The following is a 21,469-nucleotide window of genomic DNA, read 5'->3' on the forward strand; positions in this document are numbered from 1 at the left end:
CATACTACTCCAACGTGCTACAGTTATGAGCCGAGTTACGCCGTGTCGCAAGTTTTTTGATATTTAATGGATCGGATTACATTTTTTATTTCCCTTTATTTACGTCAGTATCGGACCGATACCGATACGTAATATCGGATTGGATCTATCTCTATTCAATACCTACTGCACATTCCACTTTGTATTGTCTCTGTCCTGTCTGTCTTTATCATACAGTTAATATTGTATAGTTACAATTATAGTATTGTATAGAATTGTATAGTTAGTAATTAGTACCTTTTTATCCCTTAATTTTACCAAAACATAGCATGTTATTTATATGTAATTCCTAGTTTTATATCTCTTGGAGATATATCCTTTATATATTTATAAATGCACCATGGGGGGCATTTCGGTACACTGTATATTGTGTATACTACTGTATTGACAATAAAGCTCTTGAATCTTGAATCTTGAGATTACCCAAGTGAGTTTGTACATCACTCGTCCTTAGCAAATAAACAGATCTGATTGGACTGACTCACTCTGTACAATTTATCAGGGAGATATGTCCCCAACTATTAATGATACTCACTCTGTAAGCATGCCATCTTCTCCTCCACCTATCCTGGATTTAATTAAAAGCAGACGCCACCTTCCTCACCAGCTGGCACACATGTAATGGCATTCAGGAGTTGATGGACAACCAACACCTTAAAAAGCTGTCCTACCTGGGAGCCGTAGGCACCGTAGAGAATCTAGTGAAAAGATTGCGGCAAAGGCAAAATGATCTATTGGTTTATATCAGCTCCCTGGGCGAAATGTTCCCTCCTCGCCTCTCTCCTTCACCCTCAGTCTATTATTTTGTGTGTTTTGCCCCATTTACAGAGGAAGATGGTGGCCGGGCTGTCGACAGCCATGACAGATGGCAGTCTGTGTGTGTGTGCATGCTTTTGTGTTTGTTTTCTACTCCTTTATTCCTCAGAGGAGTCTCAGCCAGGCACAATCAATACAGCGGCATTGTCTTACCACCACATTTAATCCAATGGGACCCACAGGTTTGGGGTGTGAGGTGTCTGATTGGTCAAAGGAGGCAAGTCTCATTTTCATGCATCAGACGCACAAGGCCAGTCAGCGTGAAGTATTTGAAAAATGCATCATCATACCACCACATTAGCATTGTGTATGGTGTATATGTGTATGTGAGTTAAAGCAGTGAAACAGTGTAAAACAGTAGGTACCGGTGGCAGCAGTATGGATCACCGCTCAGCTTTCAGTCATTAGACCGAGTGTAAAATGGGAAGTCAGCTTGTGAATGTTTGAATGTAAAGAGAGCCTTTGAGTTTGAATACCAATTCTGTCCACAACAAAAGCCCAGCCAGGCCACCCTAATCTCTCTCCTGGATAAGAAATGGTGCTAATCACCAAGAAGCTTTGTACCTCAGTTAATTAATCACTGTTACGCTCGAGCAGACATGGCTGTCATATTCATTACTCTGTCCTTCTCTTTGCTTCCTATATAGGAAGCACTTACATCTGTTTATACCCCAGCCGAGCAGACTGCAAGATTAAGAAGTTAGTTTTAGCTGCTGAAACATACTTAATTTACTTTTTCAAGAGTGCCTAGAAAAACAAGTGAGACTATATTTGCCAAAGATAGAATAAATAATTTGCCTATGCACCACTAAATGAATGAACAAGGACCAAAAGGTCTTCCTTTTGAGACGCTTTTGCAGTAAAGCATCTTACAGGAATTTTTCATGCTCTGTGCTCAAGCAAATTTGCAAAATTTAAGTGTGACTTTCAAGATAGGAATCGTGTTTTCATTATCTAAGCAGGATCAGATCTAACAAGACCTAGGAGCTAGTTATAGCTTGATGATTTTGATAATTATGGCATTTGACTCATTACATTCCTATTTTAAAAGATTTTCTGGTATTTGTACCCTTATCAACAGGAAAGAAAAATACTCCAAATTAAAATGTATGAAATGGTTACTTGAAGTTAAAAGCACATTATGTGCAGTTTTGATTGAAATGGGGGGATGATGATGCCATTACTAATAAACGCCATCTTTTGAAATTGTCATGGTCGGCTGTGTGGCAGGCAGGCAGGAGTGGTGGACCCAAAATGCAGGATTCTCAGGACACGAGGTTTAGACAGAAAATGCAGCTTTATTGCTGGAGCAGAACATCAAGATAAAATAAAACTCACAAAAGCAAACAAAACTCTAAACAGAGATGCAGGAGGACTGGAAATCCAAGTGAGGGTGAACAGACGTTAACAATGCGACACCGAGTAGGGGAAGACACAGACACTAAATACAAGAGGTGAACGGAGCAAAGAGGAAACAGCTGGGAGACACGGCTGACGTTGATTACACTGACGAGACAGGGAGAGCACAAAGCTGAACGCACTGACAAAGGACACAGACCTACAAAATAAGACAGGAAGCACACGCCAGACAGAGACAGACTCGTAAACAGGCATAATGACGTCATGGACAAACAGAGGGACATACGGGCAGAGAAGACTAAGCACAGGCAACCTAAACCAAACATAAGGGCAAGATAACAAAACCTAAACCAGACATCATCATCGTCATCAACATCATCATCAGATAACTAAAGAATCAGAATATAATTGTAATCAAAACAGTATCACCAGAGAATAACCAATCCATAATGCAAAAATAAACCAAAACATAAGAAACTCAAAATGCTGGGTCGACCCAACCCAGGACCGTGACAGAAACGGATCGTAACTTTAGAAGCAAGTTTGCAAATACTTTTTTCTCCAGTAAGCTCAGTGTTATGTGATTGCACACTCATACACATACATTTATCTTTTCTTTAAATAGCTTTGATATTATGTCAGAACAGACTGAAACTACGCCCTTGTCTGGAAGATAGTGAGGGCTAATGTTACAGAAAGGATTGACCCGCTTGACAGAGATTCATGTGGTTAAGCTACGGTTACACAGACTCTGAAACAGTCTCCTTCTCTCATTGAACTGACCTTGCTTTTCGCCATCGCACAGCTTGAGTGGCATTCACACCATTGTTTAGATATCCAGATGCGATGGGGCTCTCACATACAGCCCCACATTTCATTTACAGCCACTTTTTTCTATGCAAAAAAACTCCACATGTGAGGAAAAGCTATAATCTTCAAGGACAAACCTAGCACAGCAAACAGTCGAGGGATATCGCCCCTTTTTTATGTCAACCAGTCTGCTGGCACCTGAGGGATTGCCGTTTGGTCCCAAAGGGATTTAGCAACCGCCAGACGACATTTTGAACATAATAGCTTCCTGAGACCGGCTTGTTTATTCTGTGTTTACATTTGGAAAACAGTGAATATAGGACGTCTTAAATTATTCATTGCTTTGGAATGAAGGAGATTCTGAGTTGACATATAGGAATTAAGAAGTGAGGATATTATGTGTTATAATATGTGTACAATGTATGCGTCAATAGCATTTTTAATGTCAGCAGCCTTACTGCAAAAGTTCTAAACTCACAAAATACTCAACAAAACATGCAAAAATCTTAGTTGTCACACATGTATTTTCTCCCCTCAAAAGTTGGAGAGTAGCAACTGTGTAATCCACCAAATGCGCTGCTATCGCTGTTAACCTGATTATTGTGAAAGCAGAAAACAGTTTCAATAACTGCAATTTTCCAATAATGACAAAAAATAGAAAAATAGAAAAAACAAAAATTTGCAGATGATTTTTTTTCATGCCAAATATCCCTAGGTTTCTATGTGCCCTACTAAAAATTCACTTCTTCAGTAGTTTGAAAGGTAATGTTGAAGTAAATTATTCCTCAATTTCATAAAAGAGAGTAACTTATATAGTCGTCTAAAATAACAGTTAATAGCAAGCAATACAATATTATGATTTATAATCTGCAATCAGATCCACAACGAAGCATATGACATTTTATACATTTTGTATACATTATCAAATTTTGATACCATCTGTCTGCCTCAGAAGGATGATTGTGACTTGAACAGCAAGAGTGCAGAGTTGTGAATCTGAAAAACACACCATGACATGTGCAGTGTCTCTGAAGTGCTGCTAACGACAAGCTCCCATGAACTGGATATTAACACAGAGCTCATTAGCAGCTGCAAGAACAAGGTCCAGCATATTTATATTAAGCATTGCTCAGCAGTAAGCAGTGCCCTGCTGTCAGCATGCATTATTTCCATGCCAAGCCCTTGGACAAGCGTAAAAATAGTCTCAGATCAATTTTTGGGGGCTGTAGTCCTGTTCTATAGATAATGGAAAGGGTTTGTGGGAAATGTGGTCTTAATATTGAATATTTTTTATTGCTGTGTGTGTGTGTTTTGACATGAGTATACATATGTGGTGGGTTGGATGTGTAAGGTATGTTAGCACTTTTCCTGTACTTGCTGCTCAGGCATATTCTTGGTTTTCATGCCTATTTATTTGAACACCTACATGCAGAGTCACTCTTGGTTTATCTGCCTTCCTCATTTTCTCTCTCTGCTGCCTGGAGATAAAGATAAGCTGATTAAGTGGGCCACATTGTGTATGACTGGTTAAATGATTTTGATTTCTATACTGTGGCAAATTGATTTTGGATTTCCATATTTGGGTGTGATGGATAAGATAAGCATTCTTTCTCTTTTAGCTAGACACTATAACATTGAATCACCTACGTCACTGGCCATGTGAGCATGTGTGTGGATCTCAGGAGGTGTTGATAAAGATGTGTAGTGAATATGGGTGGCATTGCTGTCCTTCTTATGTTGGCACTTGGCATCTCAGGGGTGCAGCGTTCTGTCCTCTCGCTAAGCACACACACACACACTGTTCTCACATCTCTAACACTGTTATGTGTGAGACGCTGTTTTAAAGTGTCACTGCTTTTGTCACCTAATGAGACCAGTGTGCAGAGGCAAAGGCCTCTCCTACTACTCCCACTACTATCCTGCATTTCACTTGCGTGATGTGCTACAGTCAGTAAGCCAATATGCAAGAAATTATGCAAAATTTTATTATATTATAAATATGCAAATAATGTTTTTGTTTGGTATCTGATCATAAAATCATTATATCCTGTCCTGAAAAACAGATGATTTGTAGCGCCTGCTACCACTTGTGTTATGTGCATCATTTCAATTTCATGCTAGTATTCTGCACACAGAAGGATGTTTGTGATTGGAATGCACATTACCAGCTTATCCTTAAAGTAACAGATTGTCAGAGATGCCTGGTTTTATGTTAGGTCTGTCCGTTCTCTCATTATTTGACTGCAGTGCACTCTTTTCCCCAGTAGAGAGAGCTCAAGTGAGTTCCCACTTTTCTCACTGAGAGTGCACATATGCTGTAGTTTGTGGAGTTGCGGGGCTTGGTGTCCAGTCACTTTGACTCATTTGCCTTACTTCTATTATCCTGTTACTTCACATAAATAATTAAAGTTTCAGGCTGGATTTTGCTTTCATTCCATGCAATAAATCATCCTGATCTTTCAAATGTGACAGTTCTTACATGCAGATCCTGGTAAAGACTTGGAGGGGAAAAGCAGCAGTTCCTCAGTTAGTGGAGGATGGTCATAGTAGTGAGTCAGTGCTTTTTGGTCTCTGTCCATCATTACATCATTGTCTTTTTCTCTTATACTCTTATAGTACTCTTTATCAAACATTTTTTGGCATTTTCTGTCATTAGTGATTAAAACAATGAGATTTAATACAGGTTTCATGAGATGGGTTGGGAATATTACAGCAAGCGTTCCAAATTATTCAGATTGTCTTCAAAATAGTCAAACCTGCCAATGACTAGATGCACTGGCAGGTGCTTATTGTTGTGACATTAGCAGATGTGTTTTGAAGAGATTCATTTCCCTTCTTTAGCCTTGTTAGGGCACCTAATCCAAATGTTATTTTCTATCAAATCCACTTGATAGTTGAGCGGAAGCAGAGCTGTCTCCTTCCCTCCATTTCCATCTTTGTGTGATGTACCGTGATGCTCTGACATAAGTTCTCATGGGAGTCTTTCTTCTCTCCTCCCCCTTCAAGTTAAAACGCTGGAAGAAACAGCACTTTATGAAGGTCACACACTTTTAAATGCATGTGTACACACACACACACTCATGCACGCACGCACACACACGCACAAACAAGCACAGTGTTAGAAAAAAGACCTGTGAGATGAAGGGAGTGGAACTCAACTGTAGAAGGCTGTCTACTGAAAATATGACTGATCTTTTCACCTGATTGATTTGCCCTTTGCACAGGCGTGTACTTGGTATTACTTCAGCGTCTTAGACTTGTGATTTTTGCCAAGACCCTCTATACACCTAGCAATCTTCAAAACTCTTTTAGGATTTTCAAAAACATCATTCTGATGGGGAAAACATTTTTAATGTATATTGTGAGGAAATATAAATTATTTTATTCTATGTCTCTACCCCTCTTTCTCCACAGTACATTAGAAACAACCTTTGACACGACAGTAACCACTGAGGTGAATGGGCGGAGTATACCTGCCCTCGCTGCACGCTCCTCCCCCATGTCCTGGCGTCTGGGCCAATCACAAACCCCACGTCTCCAGGCAGGTGACGCCCCCTCGATGCCCAGTGGCTACGCTGCGCCCAGGGCGAGCACAACAGGCGCAGGCACCACCACAGGGCGCTATAGTGGGCACTCAGACCCCTCCAGGTTTGTGTACATTTAAGTAGTAAGCCTGTGGCTATTTTTTTCTCATTTTCAGTCTTTAAGACACGAGTAACCCTCCCCCAAAAAATGTCGACCAGTGCAGGACAGTGTTTTGAATATTTATCTTAGGGCTATTTGTGATTTCAATAACTGAATGAATTTTTGATGTTTATAGTCAAAATAAGTTGAATTGGTTTTAGCTGATCCCTCTGTGCCACGCTGTGGTGTGAAACAGCATTCTGTTTAGTTGTGCCTCCTACATTTATTCCTCCCTCTGAATAATGTAGCTCTCAGCCTTTTTATGCACTGAACACAGAGCTCGTAGATTTTAAACATGTTGCACCACCATGTAATCCATGTAAATTAAATACATAACTATGCTTTGCTGTATAAAGAAGAAATATCTTAAGTGCACAATATCACCACCACATCATTTATACTCAGTAAAAGTCCACTTTAAAGGTCATTTGTTTGCTAACATGTGACAGATTTCCATTTCAGTGTGCAGAAATTCATGCTTAGTTTGTATTCATACAGTCACCAAGGCCTTACCTGCCTTTCTCTGCACATTAATACAAATAGCTTACTGTCATACAGCAAGGCTATGTATACTTTTTCATAGTAAAACCACACACAGGATGTTTCAAGTAATACATTTATGTGAACCTTGAGAGGACTCACGACACTGACAGATTACCTGAGTGAGAATGGATGAGTTTGTGTCTTCTGCAAGTCATTACAGCAGCAGGCTTCTGACCTTCATTCGCTCAATAGCAATAAATGACTTAAGCATGTAGGAGAAAAGGCTTTTCACATTTTACCCACACAATCATGTGAGCACACACTCCCAATAGAAGATATGCTGTAAAGAGAAAACTGTGAGGGAATGGTAAGGATGAGGTGTGATGTAGCAAGGTATCTGCAAGATTAAAGAAGAAGAACAGAGTAGAAAATGTAACAACATGTTGGGAGGGAAAGGTGATTAGCTGAATTATTAGCTTAATTAACTCAGCGCTAATGGCCCCCGTGTTCTACCAGCCGTGTCTGATAGCTATCTGGAAGTTGCCTCAAATCTTACCGCTCGTTCACTGTCAGGTACACAGAGACACAAACTCGCTTCTCTATACCGACTTTGCAAAATCCACACACAGTCTTCATGTTCATTATTTAGATTAGCCAAGGTAGCATCTTCCTTTATGTTTAGTTGACATAATTTGCTTCTTCTTCACTTAAACAAGGACCTTAAAGTGTAAGAGCCACGAGTTAAAAAAGAATAACTTTCTAAAGCAAACTGAAGTTAAACGTTTATACCTGTAATTTGTTCTCCCCTCACAGATACCTTACAGATGGCAGCCTTCATCTGTATGCACGGAACACCGGCCGAGCCTCAGATGCAGCTTCTTCTCGAGACGTATCCCAAAGAGGAAGCAAAGAGATGCAGGGTGACATTGACAGGTGAGGATGGAGACTGTCATAGCTGCCTGTTTTTCTGGTGCCTGTTTGATTCATTTGTGGTTCACACCCGGGAGTAGCTCCGGTTTCACACTTTTTGAGATTCATGCAAGCACGTTGTTAATATTCAAATTTGAACACAGCTTTTCACATTCCACTTTTGATTGTTGGCTTTTAGCTGATGTTTTCCTCTCCCGAGCATCTGGCTGTGAATTTGATAGCTTCGTTGTCATTCATTTTCAACCATAGCCAGGTGGGTGTTTGCTAAGACAAACCCACTGGACTGTGCTTTGCAGCCAGTGATGCATGTGCGTGTGAAAAAAAGCAATGTGCTGTGGTCAGAATGGCAGAAAGGTTGGCACCATAGCAACTGCAGCCATATCATATTATACCTGATTGTATCTGTCGGTTAAAGCATTCAGCACAATGAGCATTATGGAGCTAAAAAGCATGAATATCTGGGTATATTACCCAAAACAATTAAAGATATTAGATATCAGTACAAAGATATTAAAGCTAATGGAATATATAGGCTTTTTAGGATACAAACCTAATAGGATACAAAGTCCAGAGAATGGGCAAGTGACTAAGGCTACGTCCACACTAGCCTGGATAGATTTGAAAACGTTGTTTACGTCTGAAAACGCTCGGTGTCCACATTATCGTCTTCAGTTGTTTTCACAGAGTTGTGCGTCCACATTGAAACGGCCGAAAACGCTTACGTTCCAGTCCTGCGCATGCGTGGAATGCAAGAAGATTCGACCTGCCTCATTTCTGTCTGCCATTTATTTACTTTCCGGCTCTTTGAAACGTTGTGGCAAAATGTCATTCCTGGTTTTTAGATGTGCCTGGCATAAAAACAAAGGGTAAGAAGGAAGTAAGAAATATGTCCTTCAAAGGTTATACAAGTCTGCTGTAACACCATCAGAGATTTAAAGGGGCGAAGGAGGGTTGGCGATCGATTTAAAGCTGTCAGGCTAAGATTGTGATGACAAGCCATCAGAGAGACTGCTGGGAATTGACTGATGCAGTGACATTTCCCAGTGTCACAGCTTCAGCTTCTGTCAAGATTTTAATGAGTGGCAGCGTTTAGTAGTCCTGTGATTTTAAAGATTATGATTCTGTTAATGCTACATGTGCATGGTTACACTAGGCAGATTTACACAATATGACGCATGACTTGCAGAAACACGGGTGATATTTTGCTTGTAATATGTGTGTTTTCTGTATATGATTCAGTTGTTTTGCAACCCAGGCAGTTTTTCCATTTCTTGGTTATGTGCTCAGCCTCACAAGCTTGTTTGTTACAAGCCAGTCAGTCAAGCCAGTCAGCCCGAGGTGAGTTTGATCATATCTGTGATTGGCCAAGCAGCAAAACATACTAGTCCTGACCAGAGGTTCAGAATAGGAGATTAACCTGCCCCATCAGTCTCAAACCGATTGACCTATCAGATTTGACACTGAGGCAAAAAGATGTCTTAGGATAAGAATAAAAATGAACCAAGCAAACTGCCAAGGCTCAGCTTCACCCTGCATTTTATCTCTGTATTTAAATATTTTTGCCTAAACTGTCTCTCACCTTTCCTTGACTTAAATCCAAAAATGCTCTGCTCTTTTGAACTAAAGTCAGCAGTAGCATTTTGGGCCTCAGGGGCAATGAGGAAATATTGATGCCCGCAGGCTACAGACTCCCAGAAGGAAAAGAATTTGAACTCTGGAACCCTGTTTACTTCATTCCTTCCTTCCTTTTCCTTTATGAAATCAAGTACATGCAGGCAAGCATATACACAGAAATGCACAAAATGCATGCCTCTCACGTGTTATTGTCAGTAGCTAGGCTGTCACTTCCCACGGACACATGACGAAACTCAGGGGGCAAATCCATTTCTCACTCAGCTCTACATTTCAGCCTGGCTTTACCTCTGTGGTACAGCGTGCTTTTCCATAAAGCCCCTTGGCTTGAAGTGAAATGAGTAGAGGATGAGGCCCAAGTTTAAATAATTTGTTCACTGACTTTAAACAACTTTTTACCTCAGATGTGTAAGCTGGCTTTCTAGGAATGACAAATGCAAGAAAGTATTTGATCTCGCACGTTTCATGTCCAGCTATCTTGATTGCAGTTGCTTAGGAGGTGAACATACTGTATCCATGAAATTCTGCCTGCCCTGTAACTGGCAGCTAGTGTATGATACCTTTCTGTCTCAAATGTCCGTCCAACTGCTCTTTTGTCCAGGTGAACATACTTGGCTTAAATTACTTGGCTTGGTCATAATTTTAGGTGATAATTAGTGCATTGAATGACTGTTAATATTTCTTCTGCATTTATTATCAAAGTGTTAATCAGATTATATTTTCAATTTAATATATTTTCCAAACTATTACACTCTGTTTTCATTTAACACAGCATCCCAATTATGGAGGAGATTGGGTTTTGACTTTGAGAAATTCTTAGATTAGAGTCTGGGATTTAATCCGTCTCTGGCTGATAGTTTGATAGTGTAAGTTTACTTTGGAACAAATTATTTGTTCACAAGAGATAACTGTGCATTTATTGTTCGTTGGTTTTTTTATCAGCAAGGTAAATAATTTGTGGCCATTAAAATTCCCCCCCTCGTCCTTCTCCTTTGGATTTCCTTTCTGTCATAAGTAATAATTGGAAAACTGCACACACAAGGACACACACTTACACTCATGTCTTTTACACCACCTCAAGCATGAGCACGGATACAAAAATGCACATTACTCTCTCCGCAGTTCTGCTGGCAGCAGTAGACAGGGTTCCTCAGAGGCAGAAAGTGGAAGTTGGTCTGTGTACGTAAACTGAGTTCCCACGAGGCTCGTTATGTTTCGTGCTTTTTACAGTCCATAACGGCTCCCCTGGCTGCCATCCATGGCATTTTTATCCCAAACCAACACAGCCCCTCAGGATATGTATCTAAATGACTCATCATGGCTGGCAGGTGACTGAAACCATCTGGGACTAGGACCACGTGGACTTAATGTTTACTGTAGTGGTCATGACATGAGATACTGTATGTGCGCATCTCCATTTCTTTTTAAATGAGCTGTGCCAGTGTGTCTATGTCTTACAAAAAGACAAAAGATTAGAAGAGGAGTTTTAGTTTTGAGTGCTTTCATCCTCAGTATTAGGACAGAGCCTAATTGTCATAGAACAAAGTCAATAAGCGTCACACGTACAGCTGCTTTTGATAGTAACTTTATGGTTTCCTGCAGGTGACATTGTGGTTGGAGATATTTCAGGTTTTCCGCATGTGGATTCCAATCCCACTAAACTAATAATCTGAATACTTTAATAGAATTTCTTTGAGATTAGCACAAGAATTCATTGGGACTGTAGGTGAAGATTTTTTTAGTCAAAGGTCAAGGTCACTGTGGAATTAATTAATGACAATTAATAACATTTTACAGTCAGACAAATTTGGACAAAAGGCGTAAACTGCAACTTGACTGGCTGTCAGAGGCATCCATTCGCAAAGTAGTATTCCAGTGATTTCATCTGTGCTAGAACCGAGTACCCTGGAGCCAACCATCTGCTCGAAAACAGCTGAATGACAAAAGCTCAGATCCCTCTTCTGATCAGTCTGCTTCAAAACAATGCTGAGTTTAGCCTTGGCTAAAAGCACCTGCCTAAAAATACCTTCTTGTTATACAACATAGATGAGCACATGCTCATGGCTCTGCTGTCAAGAAAAGACGCCCAAAGAGAGTGTTTTGACACCAGCAGGCTCCCCGCTCTCAGTAGAGACATGAATAAGTAACAGGGCTTCTCTTTTAGCATCCCGGTGGCTCGAGTGTGTTGCCATCTCTTTCTCGCAGCTGGACTGTGGCAGCTGGCTCTGCGTTTTTTGGTTGTCTAAAGCTTCGGGGGCTTGGAGACAAGTTTATATGTGTTGAAAGTGTGCTGTGGTTGTGTTGTCCATGCTTCACAAAAGAAAGCTTGTTGGTGTACTACATTTAAGTGTATTTAGGTGTGGGTGTATGTGTGTTTGTGTGCATGTACAGACTTCTCCATATGCCGTGTGTGCTGCTGAGCAGCAGGATTCGGCCTGTCACTCCGCGTAGCAGTGACAGTCGCAGAGAAGCCGCTCTACTTGTCTTTGCTGTCGTAAGCAGTGAAGAGATTTAGAGGAGAAGGTTTTTTTACTACCAATGACAAACGCAGTCATTATATAAGTCTCTCTCATTGATCTCTTCCAGGGGCACCGCTTAGGACGAATATATTTGTATTGCACCTGAAACTGGAGCGTCTCAAAGCTTCTGCTATCTAAGCTTTCTAAAGTCTTCTGGCAACTGTCAGTTTTTCAGACATTTGTCCTTTTCAGTATTTCCACCTCAGTGCACACCGGCTAAACTTAACAAATTGTGATAATTGGGACATGCTTTATCACTGATTTGAGTACCCAACTGTGTGTATGTTCATGCAAATGTGCCCTCACTTGTGCAGATGCTTGCATACAGATATATTTCCTCTCAAAAATGGGCAAATTGTGGCCCACACAACCAGACTCTAATTAGCCATCTCTTCATTCAAAGATGCTCGAGGGAAAGTTTCCCTGTTTTTGGACGCTCCGTTTTCCTCCTGTTTCCTATTCTTTGGCACTGATATAAGTGTGTTGTGTGTGCATGTGTGTGTGTGTGTATCTGTGTGTGTGTATGGCAATAATAACTTTTCTGTGTGGAACTTCAGGAAGCACATGCTGCTAAATGCAAGATGGACATGACATTTCTGACTTTAGGAGTACCATTGAATCCTGGTCTTATCTATGTTCCCAACACATATACACCAGCACACATGTACACATGTCTTTCTTTATATACACACACACTATTGCTTACCCACACACATCCCATAAGTCTTACCCTGAACTGACCCCTCACCTCCTAACTGCACCTCAAAACTGTTTCTGGGTTCCACTTTTCCTCACAGTCAAATATGTGTATTTGATCTTCCAATGTATACTCAGCTGATCTGTCAAATGTACAAATATATGTGACTGTGGAATTTGTGTAAAATATGTGTGATATGTGATTTAGATATTGAATTTTCCTTATGCAAACTTTGATCAAGATCGGTCTTCTCATCTAGGGGGAAATAAGGAACACACATACATAAAATCTTTATAGTATGATGATTGATTACCCTTAGAAAAGTGGTCCAAAGGCATAATGTTTCATAATGATATTTCAGTTTAAACATGGATAAAAAAGGATATTAATTTCCTGCAGATTTGGTTGTTGAACTAGTGCGATGATGCTGGAGAAGACTAACTGTTAGCCTCCTTGTATACCTGTGCTGTTAGACCAGCAGAAGGAGAAAGATCTCAAGGATAAAACTAGGTCTGAATAGGCCTATGCTACTGTATATAGCATAGCCTATAGCACGAGATAAAAGAAGAAAGTATCCAGCATCCAGGAAGTATGAACACTTTAAAAAATGTATTTTCATTTCACTGAGACTTAAACAAAAAAGAACATGTTTAAACTACAATTCTAATAGGTAAAAATCAGAAGTTAAATCAAAATAATATTTAGAATAGACCTGTTCAAAATGCCAGATATACACTAGATGAAAAGCTCTCTTTTCCAATTACTGATGAGAATTGTACCAAATAGACATTAAGCCTGGTCACTAATTAACCAAATACATTTATACCTGAATTAATTTAGCAAACCGTTAGTAAATTCTTAATTCCAGAGATCATGAAAACCGATTAAACTGATCAAACATAGAACATCATTCCAATTTTATCCAGTGAAAAGGTTTCAGAATTTATTTGAATATCACGTTTCCTGTTTTATATCCACGTGGACATCGTTTGATGGATTGACCTCAATGTCTTTCATGTATTCTGTTGTATGGGTGCAGAAAATGTGCATGATGTTCATGTGAAAGATCACCAAGCATCTCCATGCCATCACTGACAACTCCATGCTGCAGCACATGGAAGTTAACTCTTACTTGTGAAACTGCTTATCAAATTTGGTTACTCCTCAACTGAAAATGCTAAATCAGTTTCAACTCCTGGCTATAACTACAATTAATGTGAAAACACCATAGCATAAAGATAGGCCTGATTAAATATACTCCTGCTAAACCCTCACTATCCTATAAATGTTCAGTCATGTATTAGAATTTAAATGTGCTGATACCTCATAGAGGAGTTAGGCCCTTTAAGGAAGTATGTTCCTGCCATTACTAATTAATACGATATTTAAATATAGAAATGTTTCAACTTGATTGAAGACAATTAGCGTGCACAGGGGTTCATCTTTTGGTTAGTTAAGTGGCAGCAGGGACGCACTGGAGATGCCCCTGGTTCCATACGGAGGTGAACTATCCACCTGGCCTCATCAGCGTGGACTTGTGGGTGACAAGGATGAAGGGATATTACTGAGTGAGGTCAGGCTTGCCCTGTCTATTTCTCTCATTGATGATACGTCCCATATGGTCAAGTTCTGCTTTAGTTCATCTGGGTCATCTGAGCATCCATACCTGCCTGGGACTGAAAGTGATTAAGGCTGGGGGGAGTGGCTGATTCAGTCACCCGCCCTTTTGGTCTTATTCTTCATCAGACATAAGAGCAAAAGCAAAAAGCATAAAATGATTTATGAGCTATTATTACCCTTTCCCATGGTATAATTTGACAAAATAGTTCTGATTTGCATCAGATGATGCTGAGCTCTGGTGTGTATTGCAATTGATGTCTGTCCATCACAAGTAAATTATGTGATCAGTTTAGGAGGGGACAGTTAACATGCAATCATGAATCCTTTATTTCCTTTACTTTTTCTTCTCTCAGGGTATGGTGTATGCACTTTCTTACTTTCTGTTCATGCAGTTTTTCTAGACTTTTAGTGATCTTAGGTCTGAGTGATTTGACTTATGAAAAACTGTGACGACACAGTGCTGACTCACATTACACTGACATGAAGTGGCATGAGAGAATCATGTCCTGTAACAATGTGTTACGTACGCTCAGAAGATGTCACAGATGAGGACAGTTTTTGGATTCTTGATGCAAATGCCTGTGTGGTAACCAGGCATTCACAGGCTGTGTTGATAACTAATTTTATGATGACAGTGTGAGGTTCCTGTGACATTCAACACCAATAATAGAGACTCCATGTAGGTGTTCCTTAAATGCTTATTTGTGTGTGTGTCCAGCTGTACCGTAACCCACATGTTTGAATAGATGTAATACAACTCAGGAAGAAAAAAGGAAGGAGAGCCATTGATTTTACCTGTACAGTGATTTAGAGCTGTATTAGAAAGAAAGAAATTTCATCCATTACCAGCAATGGTCCAAATGTGTTTCGAGTGTTAACGCTCTGCTGATTTTAAAACTTTTAATTGAATAAGTTTCTCTAGTTAAAGTGCCATGTTTACAAAAGAGAAGCAAGCAGCTTATTTGACTGTTGATGCGGACCATGTTCCACTGAGAGTTTACTTGGATTGGGAATTTGTTCAAAACACTGAATTGTCTGCATGTTTTTCAGAAGAGATTTGTGATGAAACTAAAAAAGAAAAAACAGAACTTGAAGTGACAGCATCAGATTTATTCGTTCCTTTCCGGGGTGTCTCGTGTTGTTTAAGAGGATCGATTTAAGAAATGTTTAATTGCATTTTTGAGTTTAGACTTTTCGGCCAATCCAGATTTGTTCAACAGTCGGTCTGTTGTAAATAGGTGGATTACAAGGTAATGTTGGATAGATTTTAGGAAGAATGGACCACAGGGGCATTTGCCTCGGGTTCATCAATTCATTTGGTTAAATATTTCCAAGCATATGACTCCATTCATCATCTGACAGGCCTAATGAGTTAGTGAAGATAAGAATCAACAAAGCTGCTGTCATTGTTAATTCACTTTACTGCCATGGAGCCTGACTCTGTTGTGGATTATGAAATCGTAATCTTGTTAAATGACGAGTGTTGCGGTATAATTACAGCAAAACAGCATTTACAAAGCCTTTAAACCTATTACTGTTTGTGTCCCAAATTAGGTATCATCAGACTCCAGATTCAATACATAATTCTGCTTTTAACCATCTGATAGAGAAGAAAATCAACAAATCTAAATATCTAAATAAAATGCTGACTGTTTAGTCTTTATCATTCCAGGTGACTGTTGTACTAACTAGTTACGTTTTTAGTCCTTAATTGTGGCAAACCATGTCAAGTCTGTCTCCACACGATTGTGTGTCAGCGGCTGATTGTTTATTCTGGTGAAACGCAGAGATCAGAGCTGGTCAGATGCAAACCTCAGCTGAGGGGCTTTGGAGAGCTGACACTGTGCTGCCACTGTCTATCAAGTTTTACTGCTGTAATCCCAGGAATACAAAGGATTTTCTGTTTCAGAAGTGCAGAGGATGCTAGGTTTGGTTTGCCAAGTCACCTGTCAGACAGAGCAGACGGTGGCTGTGTGACCCACCGATGCCCTGCTGCTTCTAGGGCTCATTTAAAACACACCTTTTTTTCCTTGCTTTTATTTGCTGTGTGAGTTCAGTGTCATTGTAATGAGTACTAGGTGGCATTACTCTTTTGTTGATGCCTTCATTTCCCACAGTACAGCTCAGAAAATAACATTTCTGAAATATCCATGCGTCATTCTCAAAACTAGGTTTGGTGTCAACGTTGGTACAGACGCAGCATCTCCACCTACAGTCAGTCAAAATAGGTGGACTGTGGTTACACAACATACAGTTTGGTCATTTGCAGTAAAACCATACATAGTATATTTTTAACAGCATTATTTTTATAGACAAAGCCTGAAGTCCTGACAGTCAAGCTGCTTCTCCCCTTGATTTCTGAACTTTCTGTGTTTAATAATAAATACAATTAAATCAAATCAAAAATCAAATCAAATCAAATCTGAGGGTCAAATCAAATCTGAGGGTCCCATATATTTTTCAGGGCACTTTTAAATATTGAGTGAATAGGATCTTAAAAAAAGAAATAGGTTCAGATGTTAGGGTCCCCGCCTGCAAATAATGTCAAAGGTTACATATGCTGAAAATCATAAGAATTACTTTAATCCACATTATAATTTATAATTAAAACCTCACCCTTAAACAGTAAAGATACACAGGTTTCTAAAGTGCTGCTAAGCTTCACGCATACAGAATAATTCATTAACAGCCACATTTTAATGGGATTTCTGGAATGAAATTGAACTTTTGGTATATCTTCATCCATTGTGTGTTTCCTTGTGCTAGCAACCTGACTGCTAGCCTACAGAAAAAAGAAACAGTTCCTGTTACTTGTGCTGGATGGTGAATAAGCTTCCGATGCCTCCCTATTTGGAAGTTGAGTGATATTTACAAACTAAAGAAATATGTTAAATTTATAGTGATGTAATCTGTGCTGCATGGTGCAGAAGTAGAGGGCTGAGAGTAAGACATCTGAGAGACTGGATGCTCACCCATTGTTGATGTAGAGATTAAGATCCCTCACCACCTGCTCTGAATCTGGCAGTAAGTCTGATGTCCCTTTTTTCTCCTCACAGATGGACTCCTCCATTTTATCCAATCAAATCCTCACATGGCTAAATTTATCATCCTGGTACCTAAGCAAACCAGCATCATAGATTATGCACGGAGCTGTTAAATAAGCCTCTAATGTCATCCTACAGAAGAGATGAGGAACAGACTTTGGAGGTCTCCCATGATGCTCTTGATTATTATCAGTGTAATTTGACTGATTATTTGGTCTGGGGTGTTTCCAATGAACTGAGGTGATGTGTTTTAGTTGGTGTGTTTTGTCTAGTGTCAGTCCAAAACCCAAACATTTCTTAACAGTATGCTTTTGTAGTTTATTGCTCACATTTTCTTCAGAAAATACAAAAATGCTGCTGACTTACCGTCACATGCCGTACTGTATTTGTTTGTATGGAGCTTTAAATCATATTTTAGTGAAGTTTCCAGCTTCAGGCCAGTGGAGGAGGAGGAGGCTGGTGGTTGGACCAACTGTGGCTTATGCGGGTTATTTGTTTGCATTTGCCAGCAGCTTGCCATAGACTTGAACAAACCCCTGCTGGGATGTATTAGCCTGCTGTAAACCCTACGGTGCTGAACAGCTAAAGACTTTGTTGTTGTCTTTGACTGCATTGCAGTAGGACGTCTGGACACATTAACCAGTCAGGCCAGGCACTGCTGTTGTCCTGCTGGCTCACTGCTTAGCAGCAGACATATTTCCAGCCCATCCCTCCAAGGTCACCCTGCTCCTTCCTTTAATTGAGTTGTGTCGAGGTGAATTCGATTCCACAGTCAGTGCTGGGTCTGATTGTTAAGTTTGTTTGCTTTTTTTCTGGGACATTTCTTATTTTAAGTAAATGCTGCTTGACTTCTCTTTCCCAACACAGCAACCAGCATCCAGTTCACTTTTACTTCTCCCTGATAAAGTACATTTCTGCCATCAGAGACCAATCTTCAGTTAAAATTAAAAGACGAAATGGAATGCTTAACGTTAGCATTGAACGGGAAATCCAAAGAAAATGGTTAAACCCCATGGCTCATTATGTCGGTGATGTCTTGGAAGCTTTTCTAATCAAGTGTTCAGCAAAACAAAACTACGTGAATGGAAGTTCACTGGTGAAAAGAAATAAGCTCTATAGTTTTTCTTTGCCTAAGAATCAAAGAGGGGAGTCGTGAATCTGTCTAATTATATCCCAACGCAACGCTGCGTGGACAGTCGTTGCTGAGCATCTCACGCATTATTCATGAGGTCACTTCCAGTCAGAGGCTTTTACCAAAGACAGAACAAATTCTGCTCCCCAGAATAGACCTTCCTCTTTGATTTGACTCTATTCTGCATTGTCATCGTCATTTAATTAACCCTTAGTAACCCCCTGCTGACGACATGTCTTCCTGGCACTCCTTGGCTGGCAGAGGCCCATCCTGGTTGGGAGGGGAGACGAAGAGAGAGGAGGGGGAGCTGGCAGTAGCAGTGGGTAAAAGTGGAAGACTGAGTGACTCCTTTGCTCCTCTCTCTCTCTCTCGTTTCCATTTTCTCTCTTGACTCCCAGTCGAGCCACAGCTCCTAGCTTCTCTGCTAGGTGGGGTTTTGCCTCTTGGTAGTGTAGGCGTGGTATTGAACAAAGTAGAACTCTTCTTTGATAAAACAACAGACAGCACCCAACCCATGGGAGGTAAGTTGATGGCAAAGCTGGAAACTGCTCTATACCTAAGCTCTGTTTTGAACCTGTGAACACTGTTGTGTGTTTTGAGCACCGTCATATTGTACAGTTTGTTCTGATAGCTCGGCTCTGTAAGAACTCCATCCGAGGAGAAAATGAGCCTATTGCTTGCAAATCATTTCAAGTCTATGACTTGCATTTTTTAATGTTTTTTTTTTAAGTCTTACTGCAGGAGCTCAGTGGCATTAATTTGGATTAGTCTCTATGCAAATGAGTGCTTTCCATTTACATTATTTAAGTCTCTACATTTGTCCTAAGAGGTATTTACTGTTTCAAAGACAATCCACTCCACTGTTTTAGACTAAATTAAAATGCTGCTCATCAGGTTTGATTATTATCTCTGAATGTTTTTTATTGTTTGGTCGTCTGAGGTAATCGTTGTGTTCATGTCACTTCAATTTCCTGTTTATCCTCGTCATTTAAATGACTGTCTTAGTGTTGTTTTTTTCTTTTGACAAATCTTTCTTTTAGCTGAAAACATAAAAATGAACACACTTAAATGTGTTCAATGTGACAAACTTACGTGTTTTTCTTTCCTGATTTGTTACATAAGAGGTCCTCTGAGGAAATGTTTCATTCTTTCATCTGTACGATACCAATTTAATACTTTTCAGTACTACCGCCTCCAAATATTTATTAAAGTACTCGTCAAAATCACGCTTATCACCAAGATAAAGTGTAATCCCGAGTGCTAGCCTTTGCTCACGTCGCTAATAGCATTTCTCCTCTGGGCTGTGGAAGGAACAAGACCAGCTGTATTGAATATTGCATGAGATGATGTTTGCATGGTTGAATGGAGCCCTTCAATGCATTCACAGCATGGAGGCACCTTGCGAAAATCAAAGATTTACAATAGAATCTGCAGTGAAATAAAAACATCAGTCCAGCAGGTAGCTGTCTTTAGCTCATGAGCACTTTTTACTCAAGCTCCTTTTGGGTCAGCAGGTGCCTTGTTAACGTCCTTTTTTGTAGATTTTCCATGCTGAGATTTCCCCAGCAGATCCCGGGGACTTAAAAATGGGCCAAACCTTTTTATAGCACTAGTTACCTTACAGCTCGATACCACTGAATCTGTCCTATACTGACTTATAACAAGTTGCACTATGTAGGACATTACAGCTGGAGACGTCACAGCATCACGAGGGAAGTCGCATGTTTTCACACTATGACTTGATTCACACCATCTTCTCATTTTACTGCCTTGCTTTTGAAATAAGGGAGAGAAGCCAGTATCTCCACTCGAGTAGTCTGTTCTGTACATTGTAACTTATTGTTAATTTAAGAAGCTATGACACAGAAGTCCGGCCCGCCTGCCTCCTGCTGTTGGGTTACTGAGTTCGTCTGTGCCATTTTTAAGGATACCACTCTCTCCAGTAGGAGATGCTGTGACGTGCAAGTCTGAGAGGAGGAGCTTGGTTAGTCAGAGTTCTGCCAGTTTCAGGGAGTCATCCTGATAAAATATTCAGCCCCTTACAGTCAGCCAGGCTCTAAAGCGGAGGAGGAGAATGTATTGTTGTTTTCTTTTTGTATTATCAACACTTTATCCCAGGAAGTTCCACAGAGCGTGGATGCTGCTCTGCAGCAGTCCCCAGCCAAATCACACAAACCAAGACCAGTAATCCATTACTGTTCACTGAGCTCAACTAACACTGAAGCTCCAGTAATAGGAGTCTTCTCTGAGCTCTGTGCAGGATATGTGGGAGCTGATCAATACCGGTGCTCAGCTGTTACCTGAATTTGTGCTGAGATATCTGGAACTTATTTTCCTTTGTTTTGTTCAGTATATTTTGTGTGATTAGAATCCCAAAATATCATCTTGTTTATTCCAAGAATTCTCAATTTTTCTCCAAATATAGCACCAACATTAGCAACACTGTCTCACTAAAGAAAGATGCTGCCATTGCTCATTATACTGTTTAACATAAATTGGTTGAAGATGGATTGTTAAAGAAGTGAATGATAAAGATATTGATCATCTGCATTTTGTAGTTATGCATGCAGCAATAATTCAGCATGATTCAGAGTTAATTATGTAAAAAGTCATTCAGTCGTTCCCCGACCGTTCAGAAAAATTCTTCACAAAGATGATTTTTAATTTTACATTAGAGAGGCCACCAAAGAATGAAAGGGCAATC

General features: G+C 40.0%; 1 protein-coding gene across 16 annotated transcripts in view; it reads left to right on the top strand.

Annotated features, from left to right (window-relative positions):
* nav3 (neuron navigator 3) overlaps positions 1-21,469 on the top strand; it is a 415,168-nt gene that overhangs the window by 353,340 nt on the left and 40,359 nt on the right. For all 16 annotated transcript variants that reach the window (XM_026148165.1, XM_026148166.1, XM_026148159.1 and 13 more), the window contains 2 exons: positions 6,439-6,672; positions 8,005-8,124. In XM_026148165.1, coding sequence (XP_026003950.1) covers positions 6,439-6,672; positions 8,005-8,124 — 354 coding nt within the window. The remainder of the gene's footprint in view (positions 1-6,438; positions 6,673-8,004; positions 8,125-21,469) is intronic.

This window comes from Astatotilapia calliptera, chromosome 17, assembly GCF_900246225.1.
Source record: "Astatotilapia calliptera chromosome 17, fAstCal1.2, whole genome shotgun sequence".
In the NCBI taxonomy this organism is placed as follows: Eukaryota; Metazoa; Chordata; class Actinopteri; order Cichliformes; family Cichlidae; genus Astatotilapia; species Astatotilapia calliptera.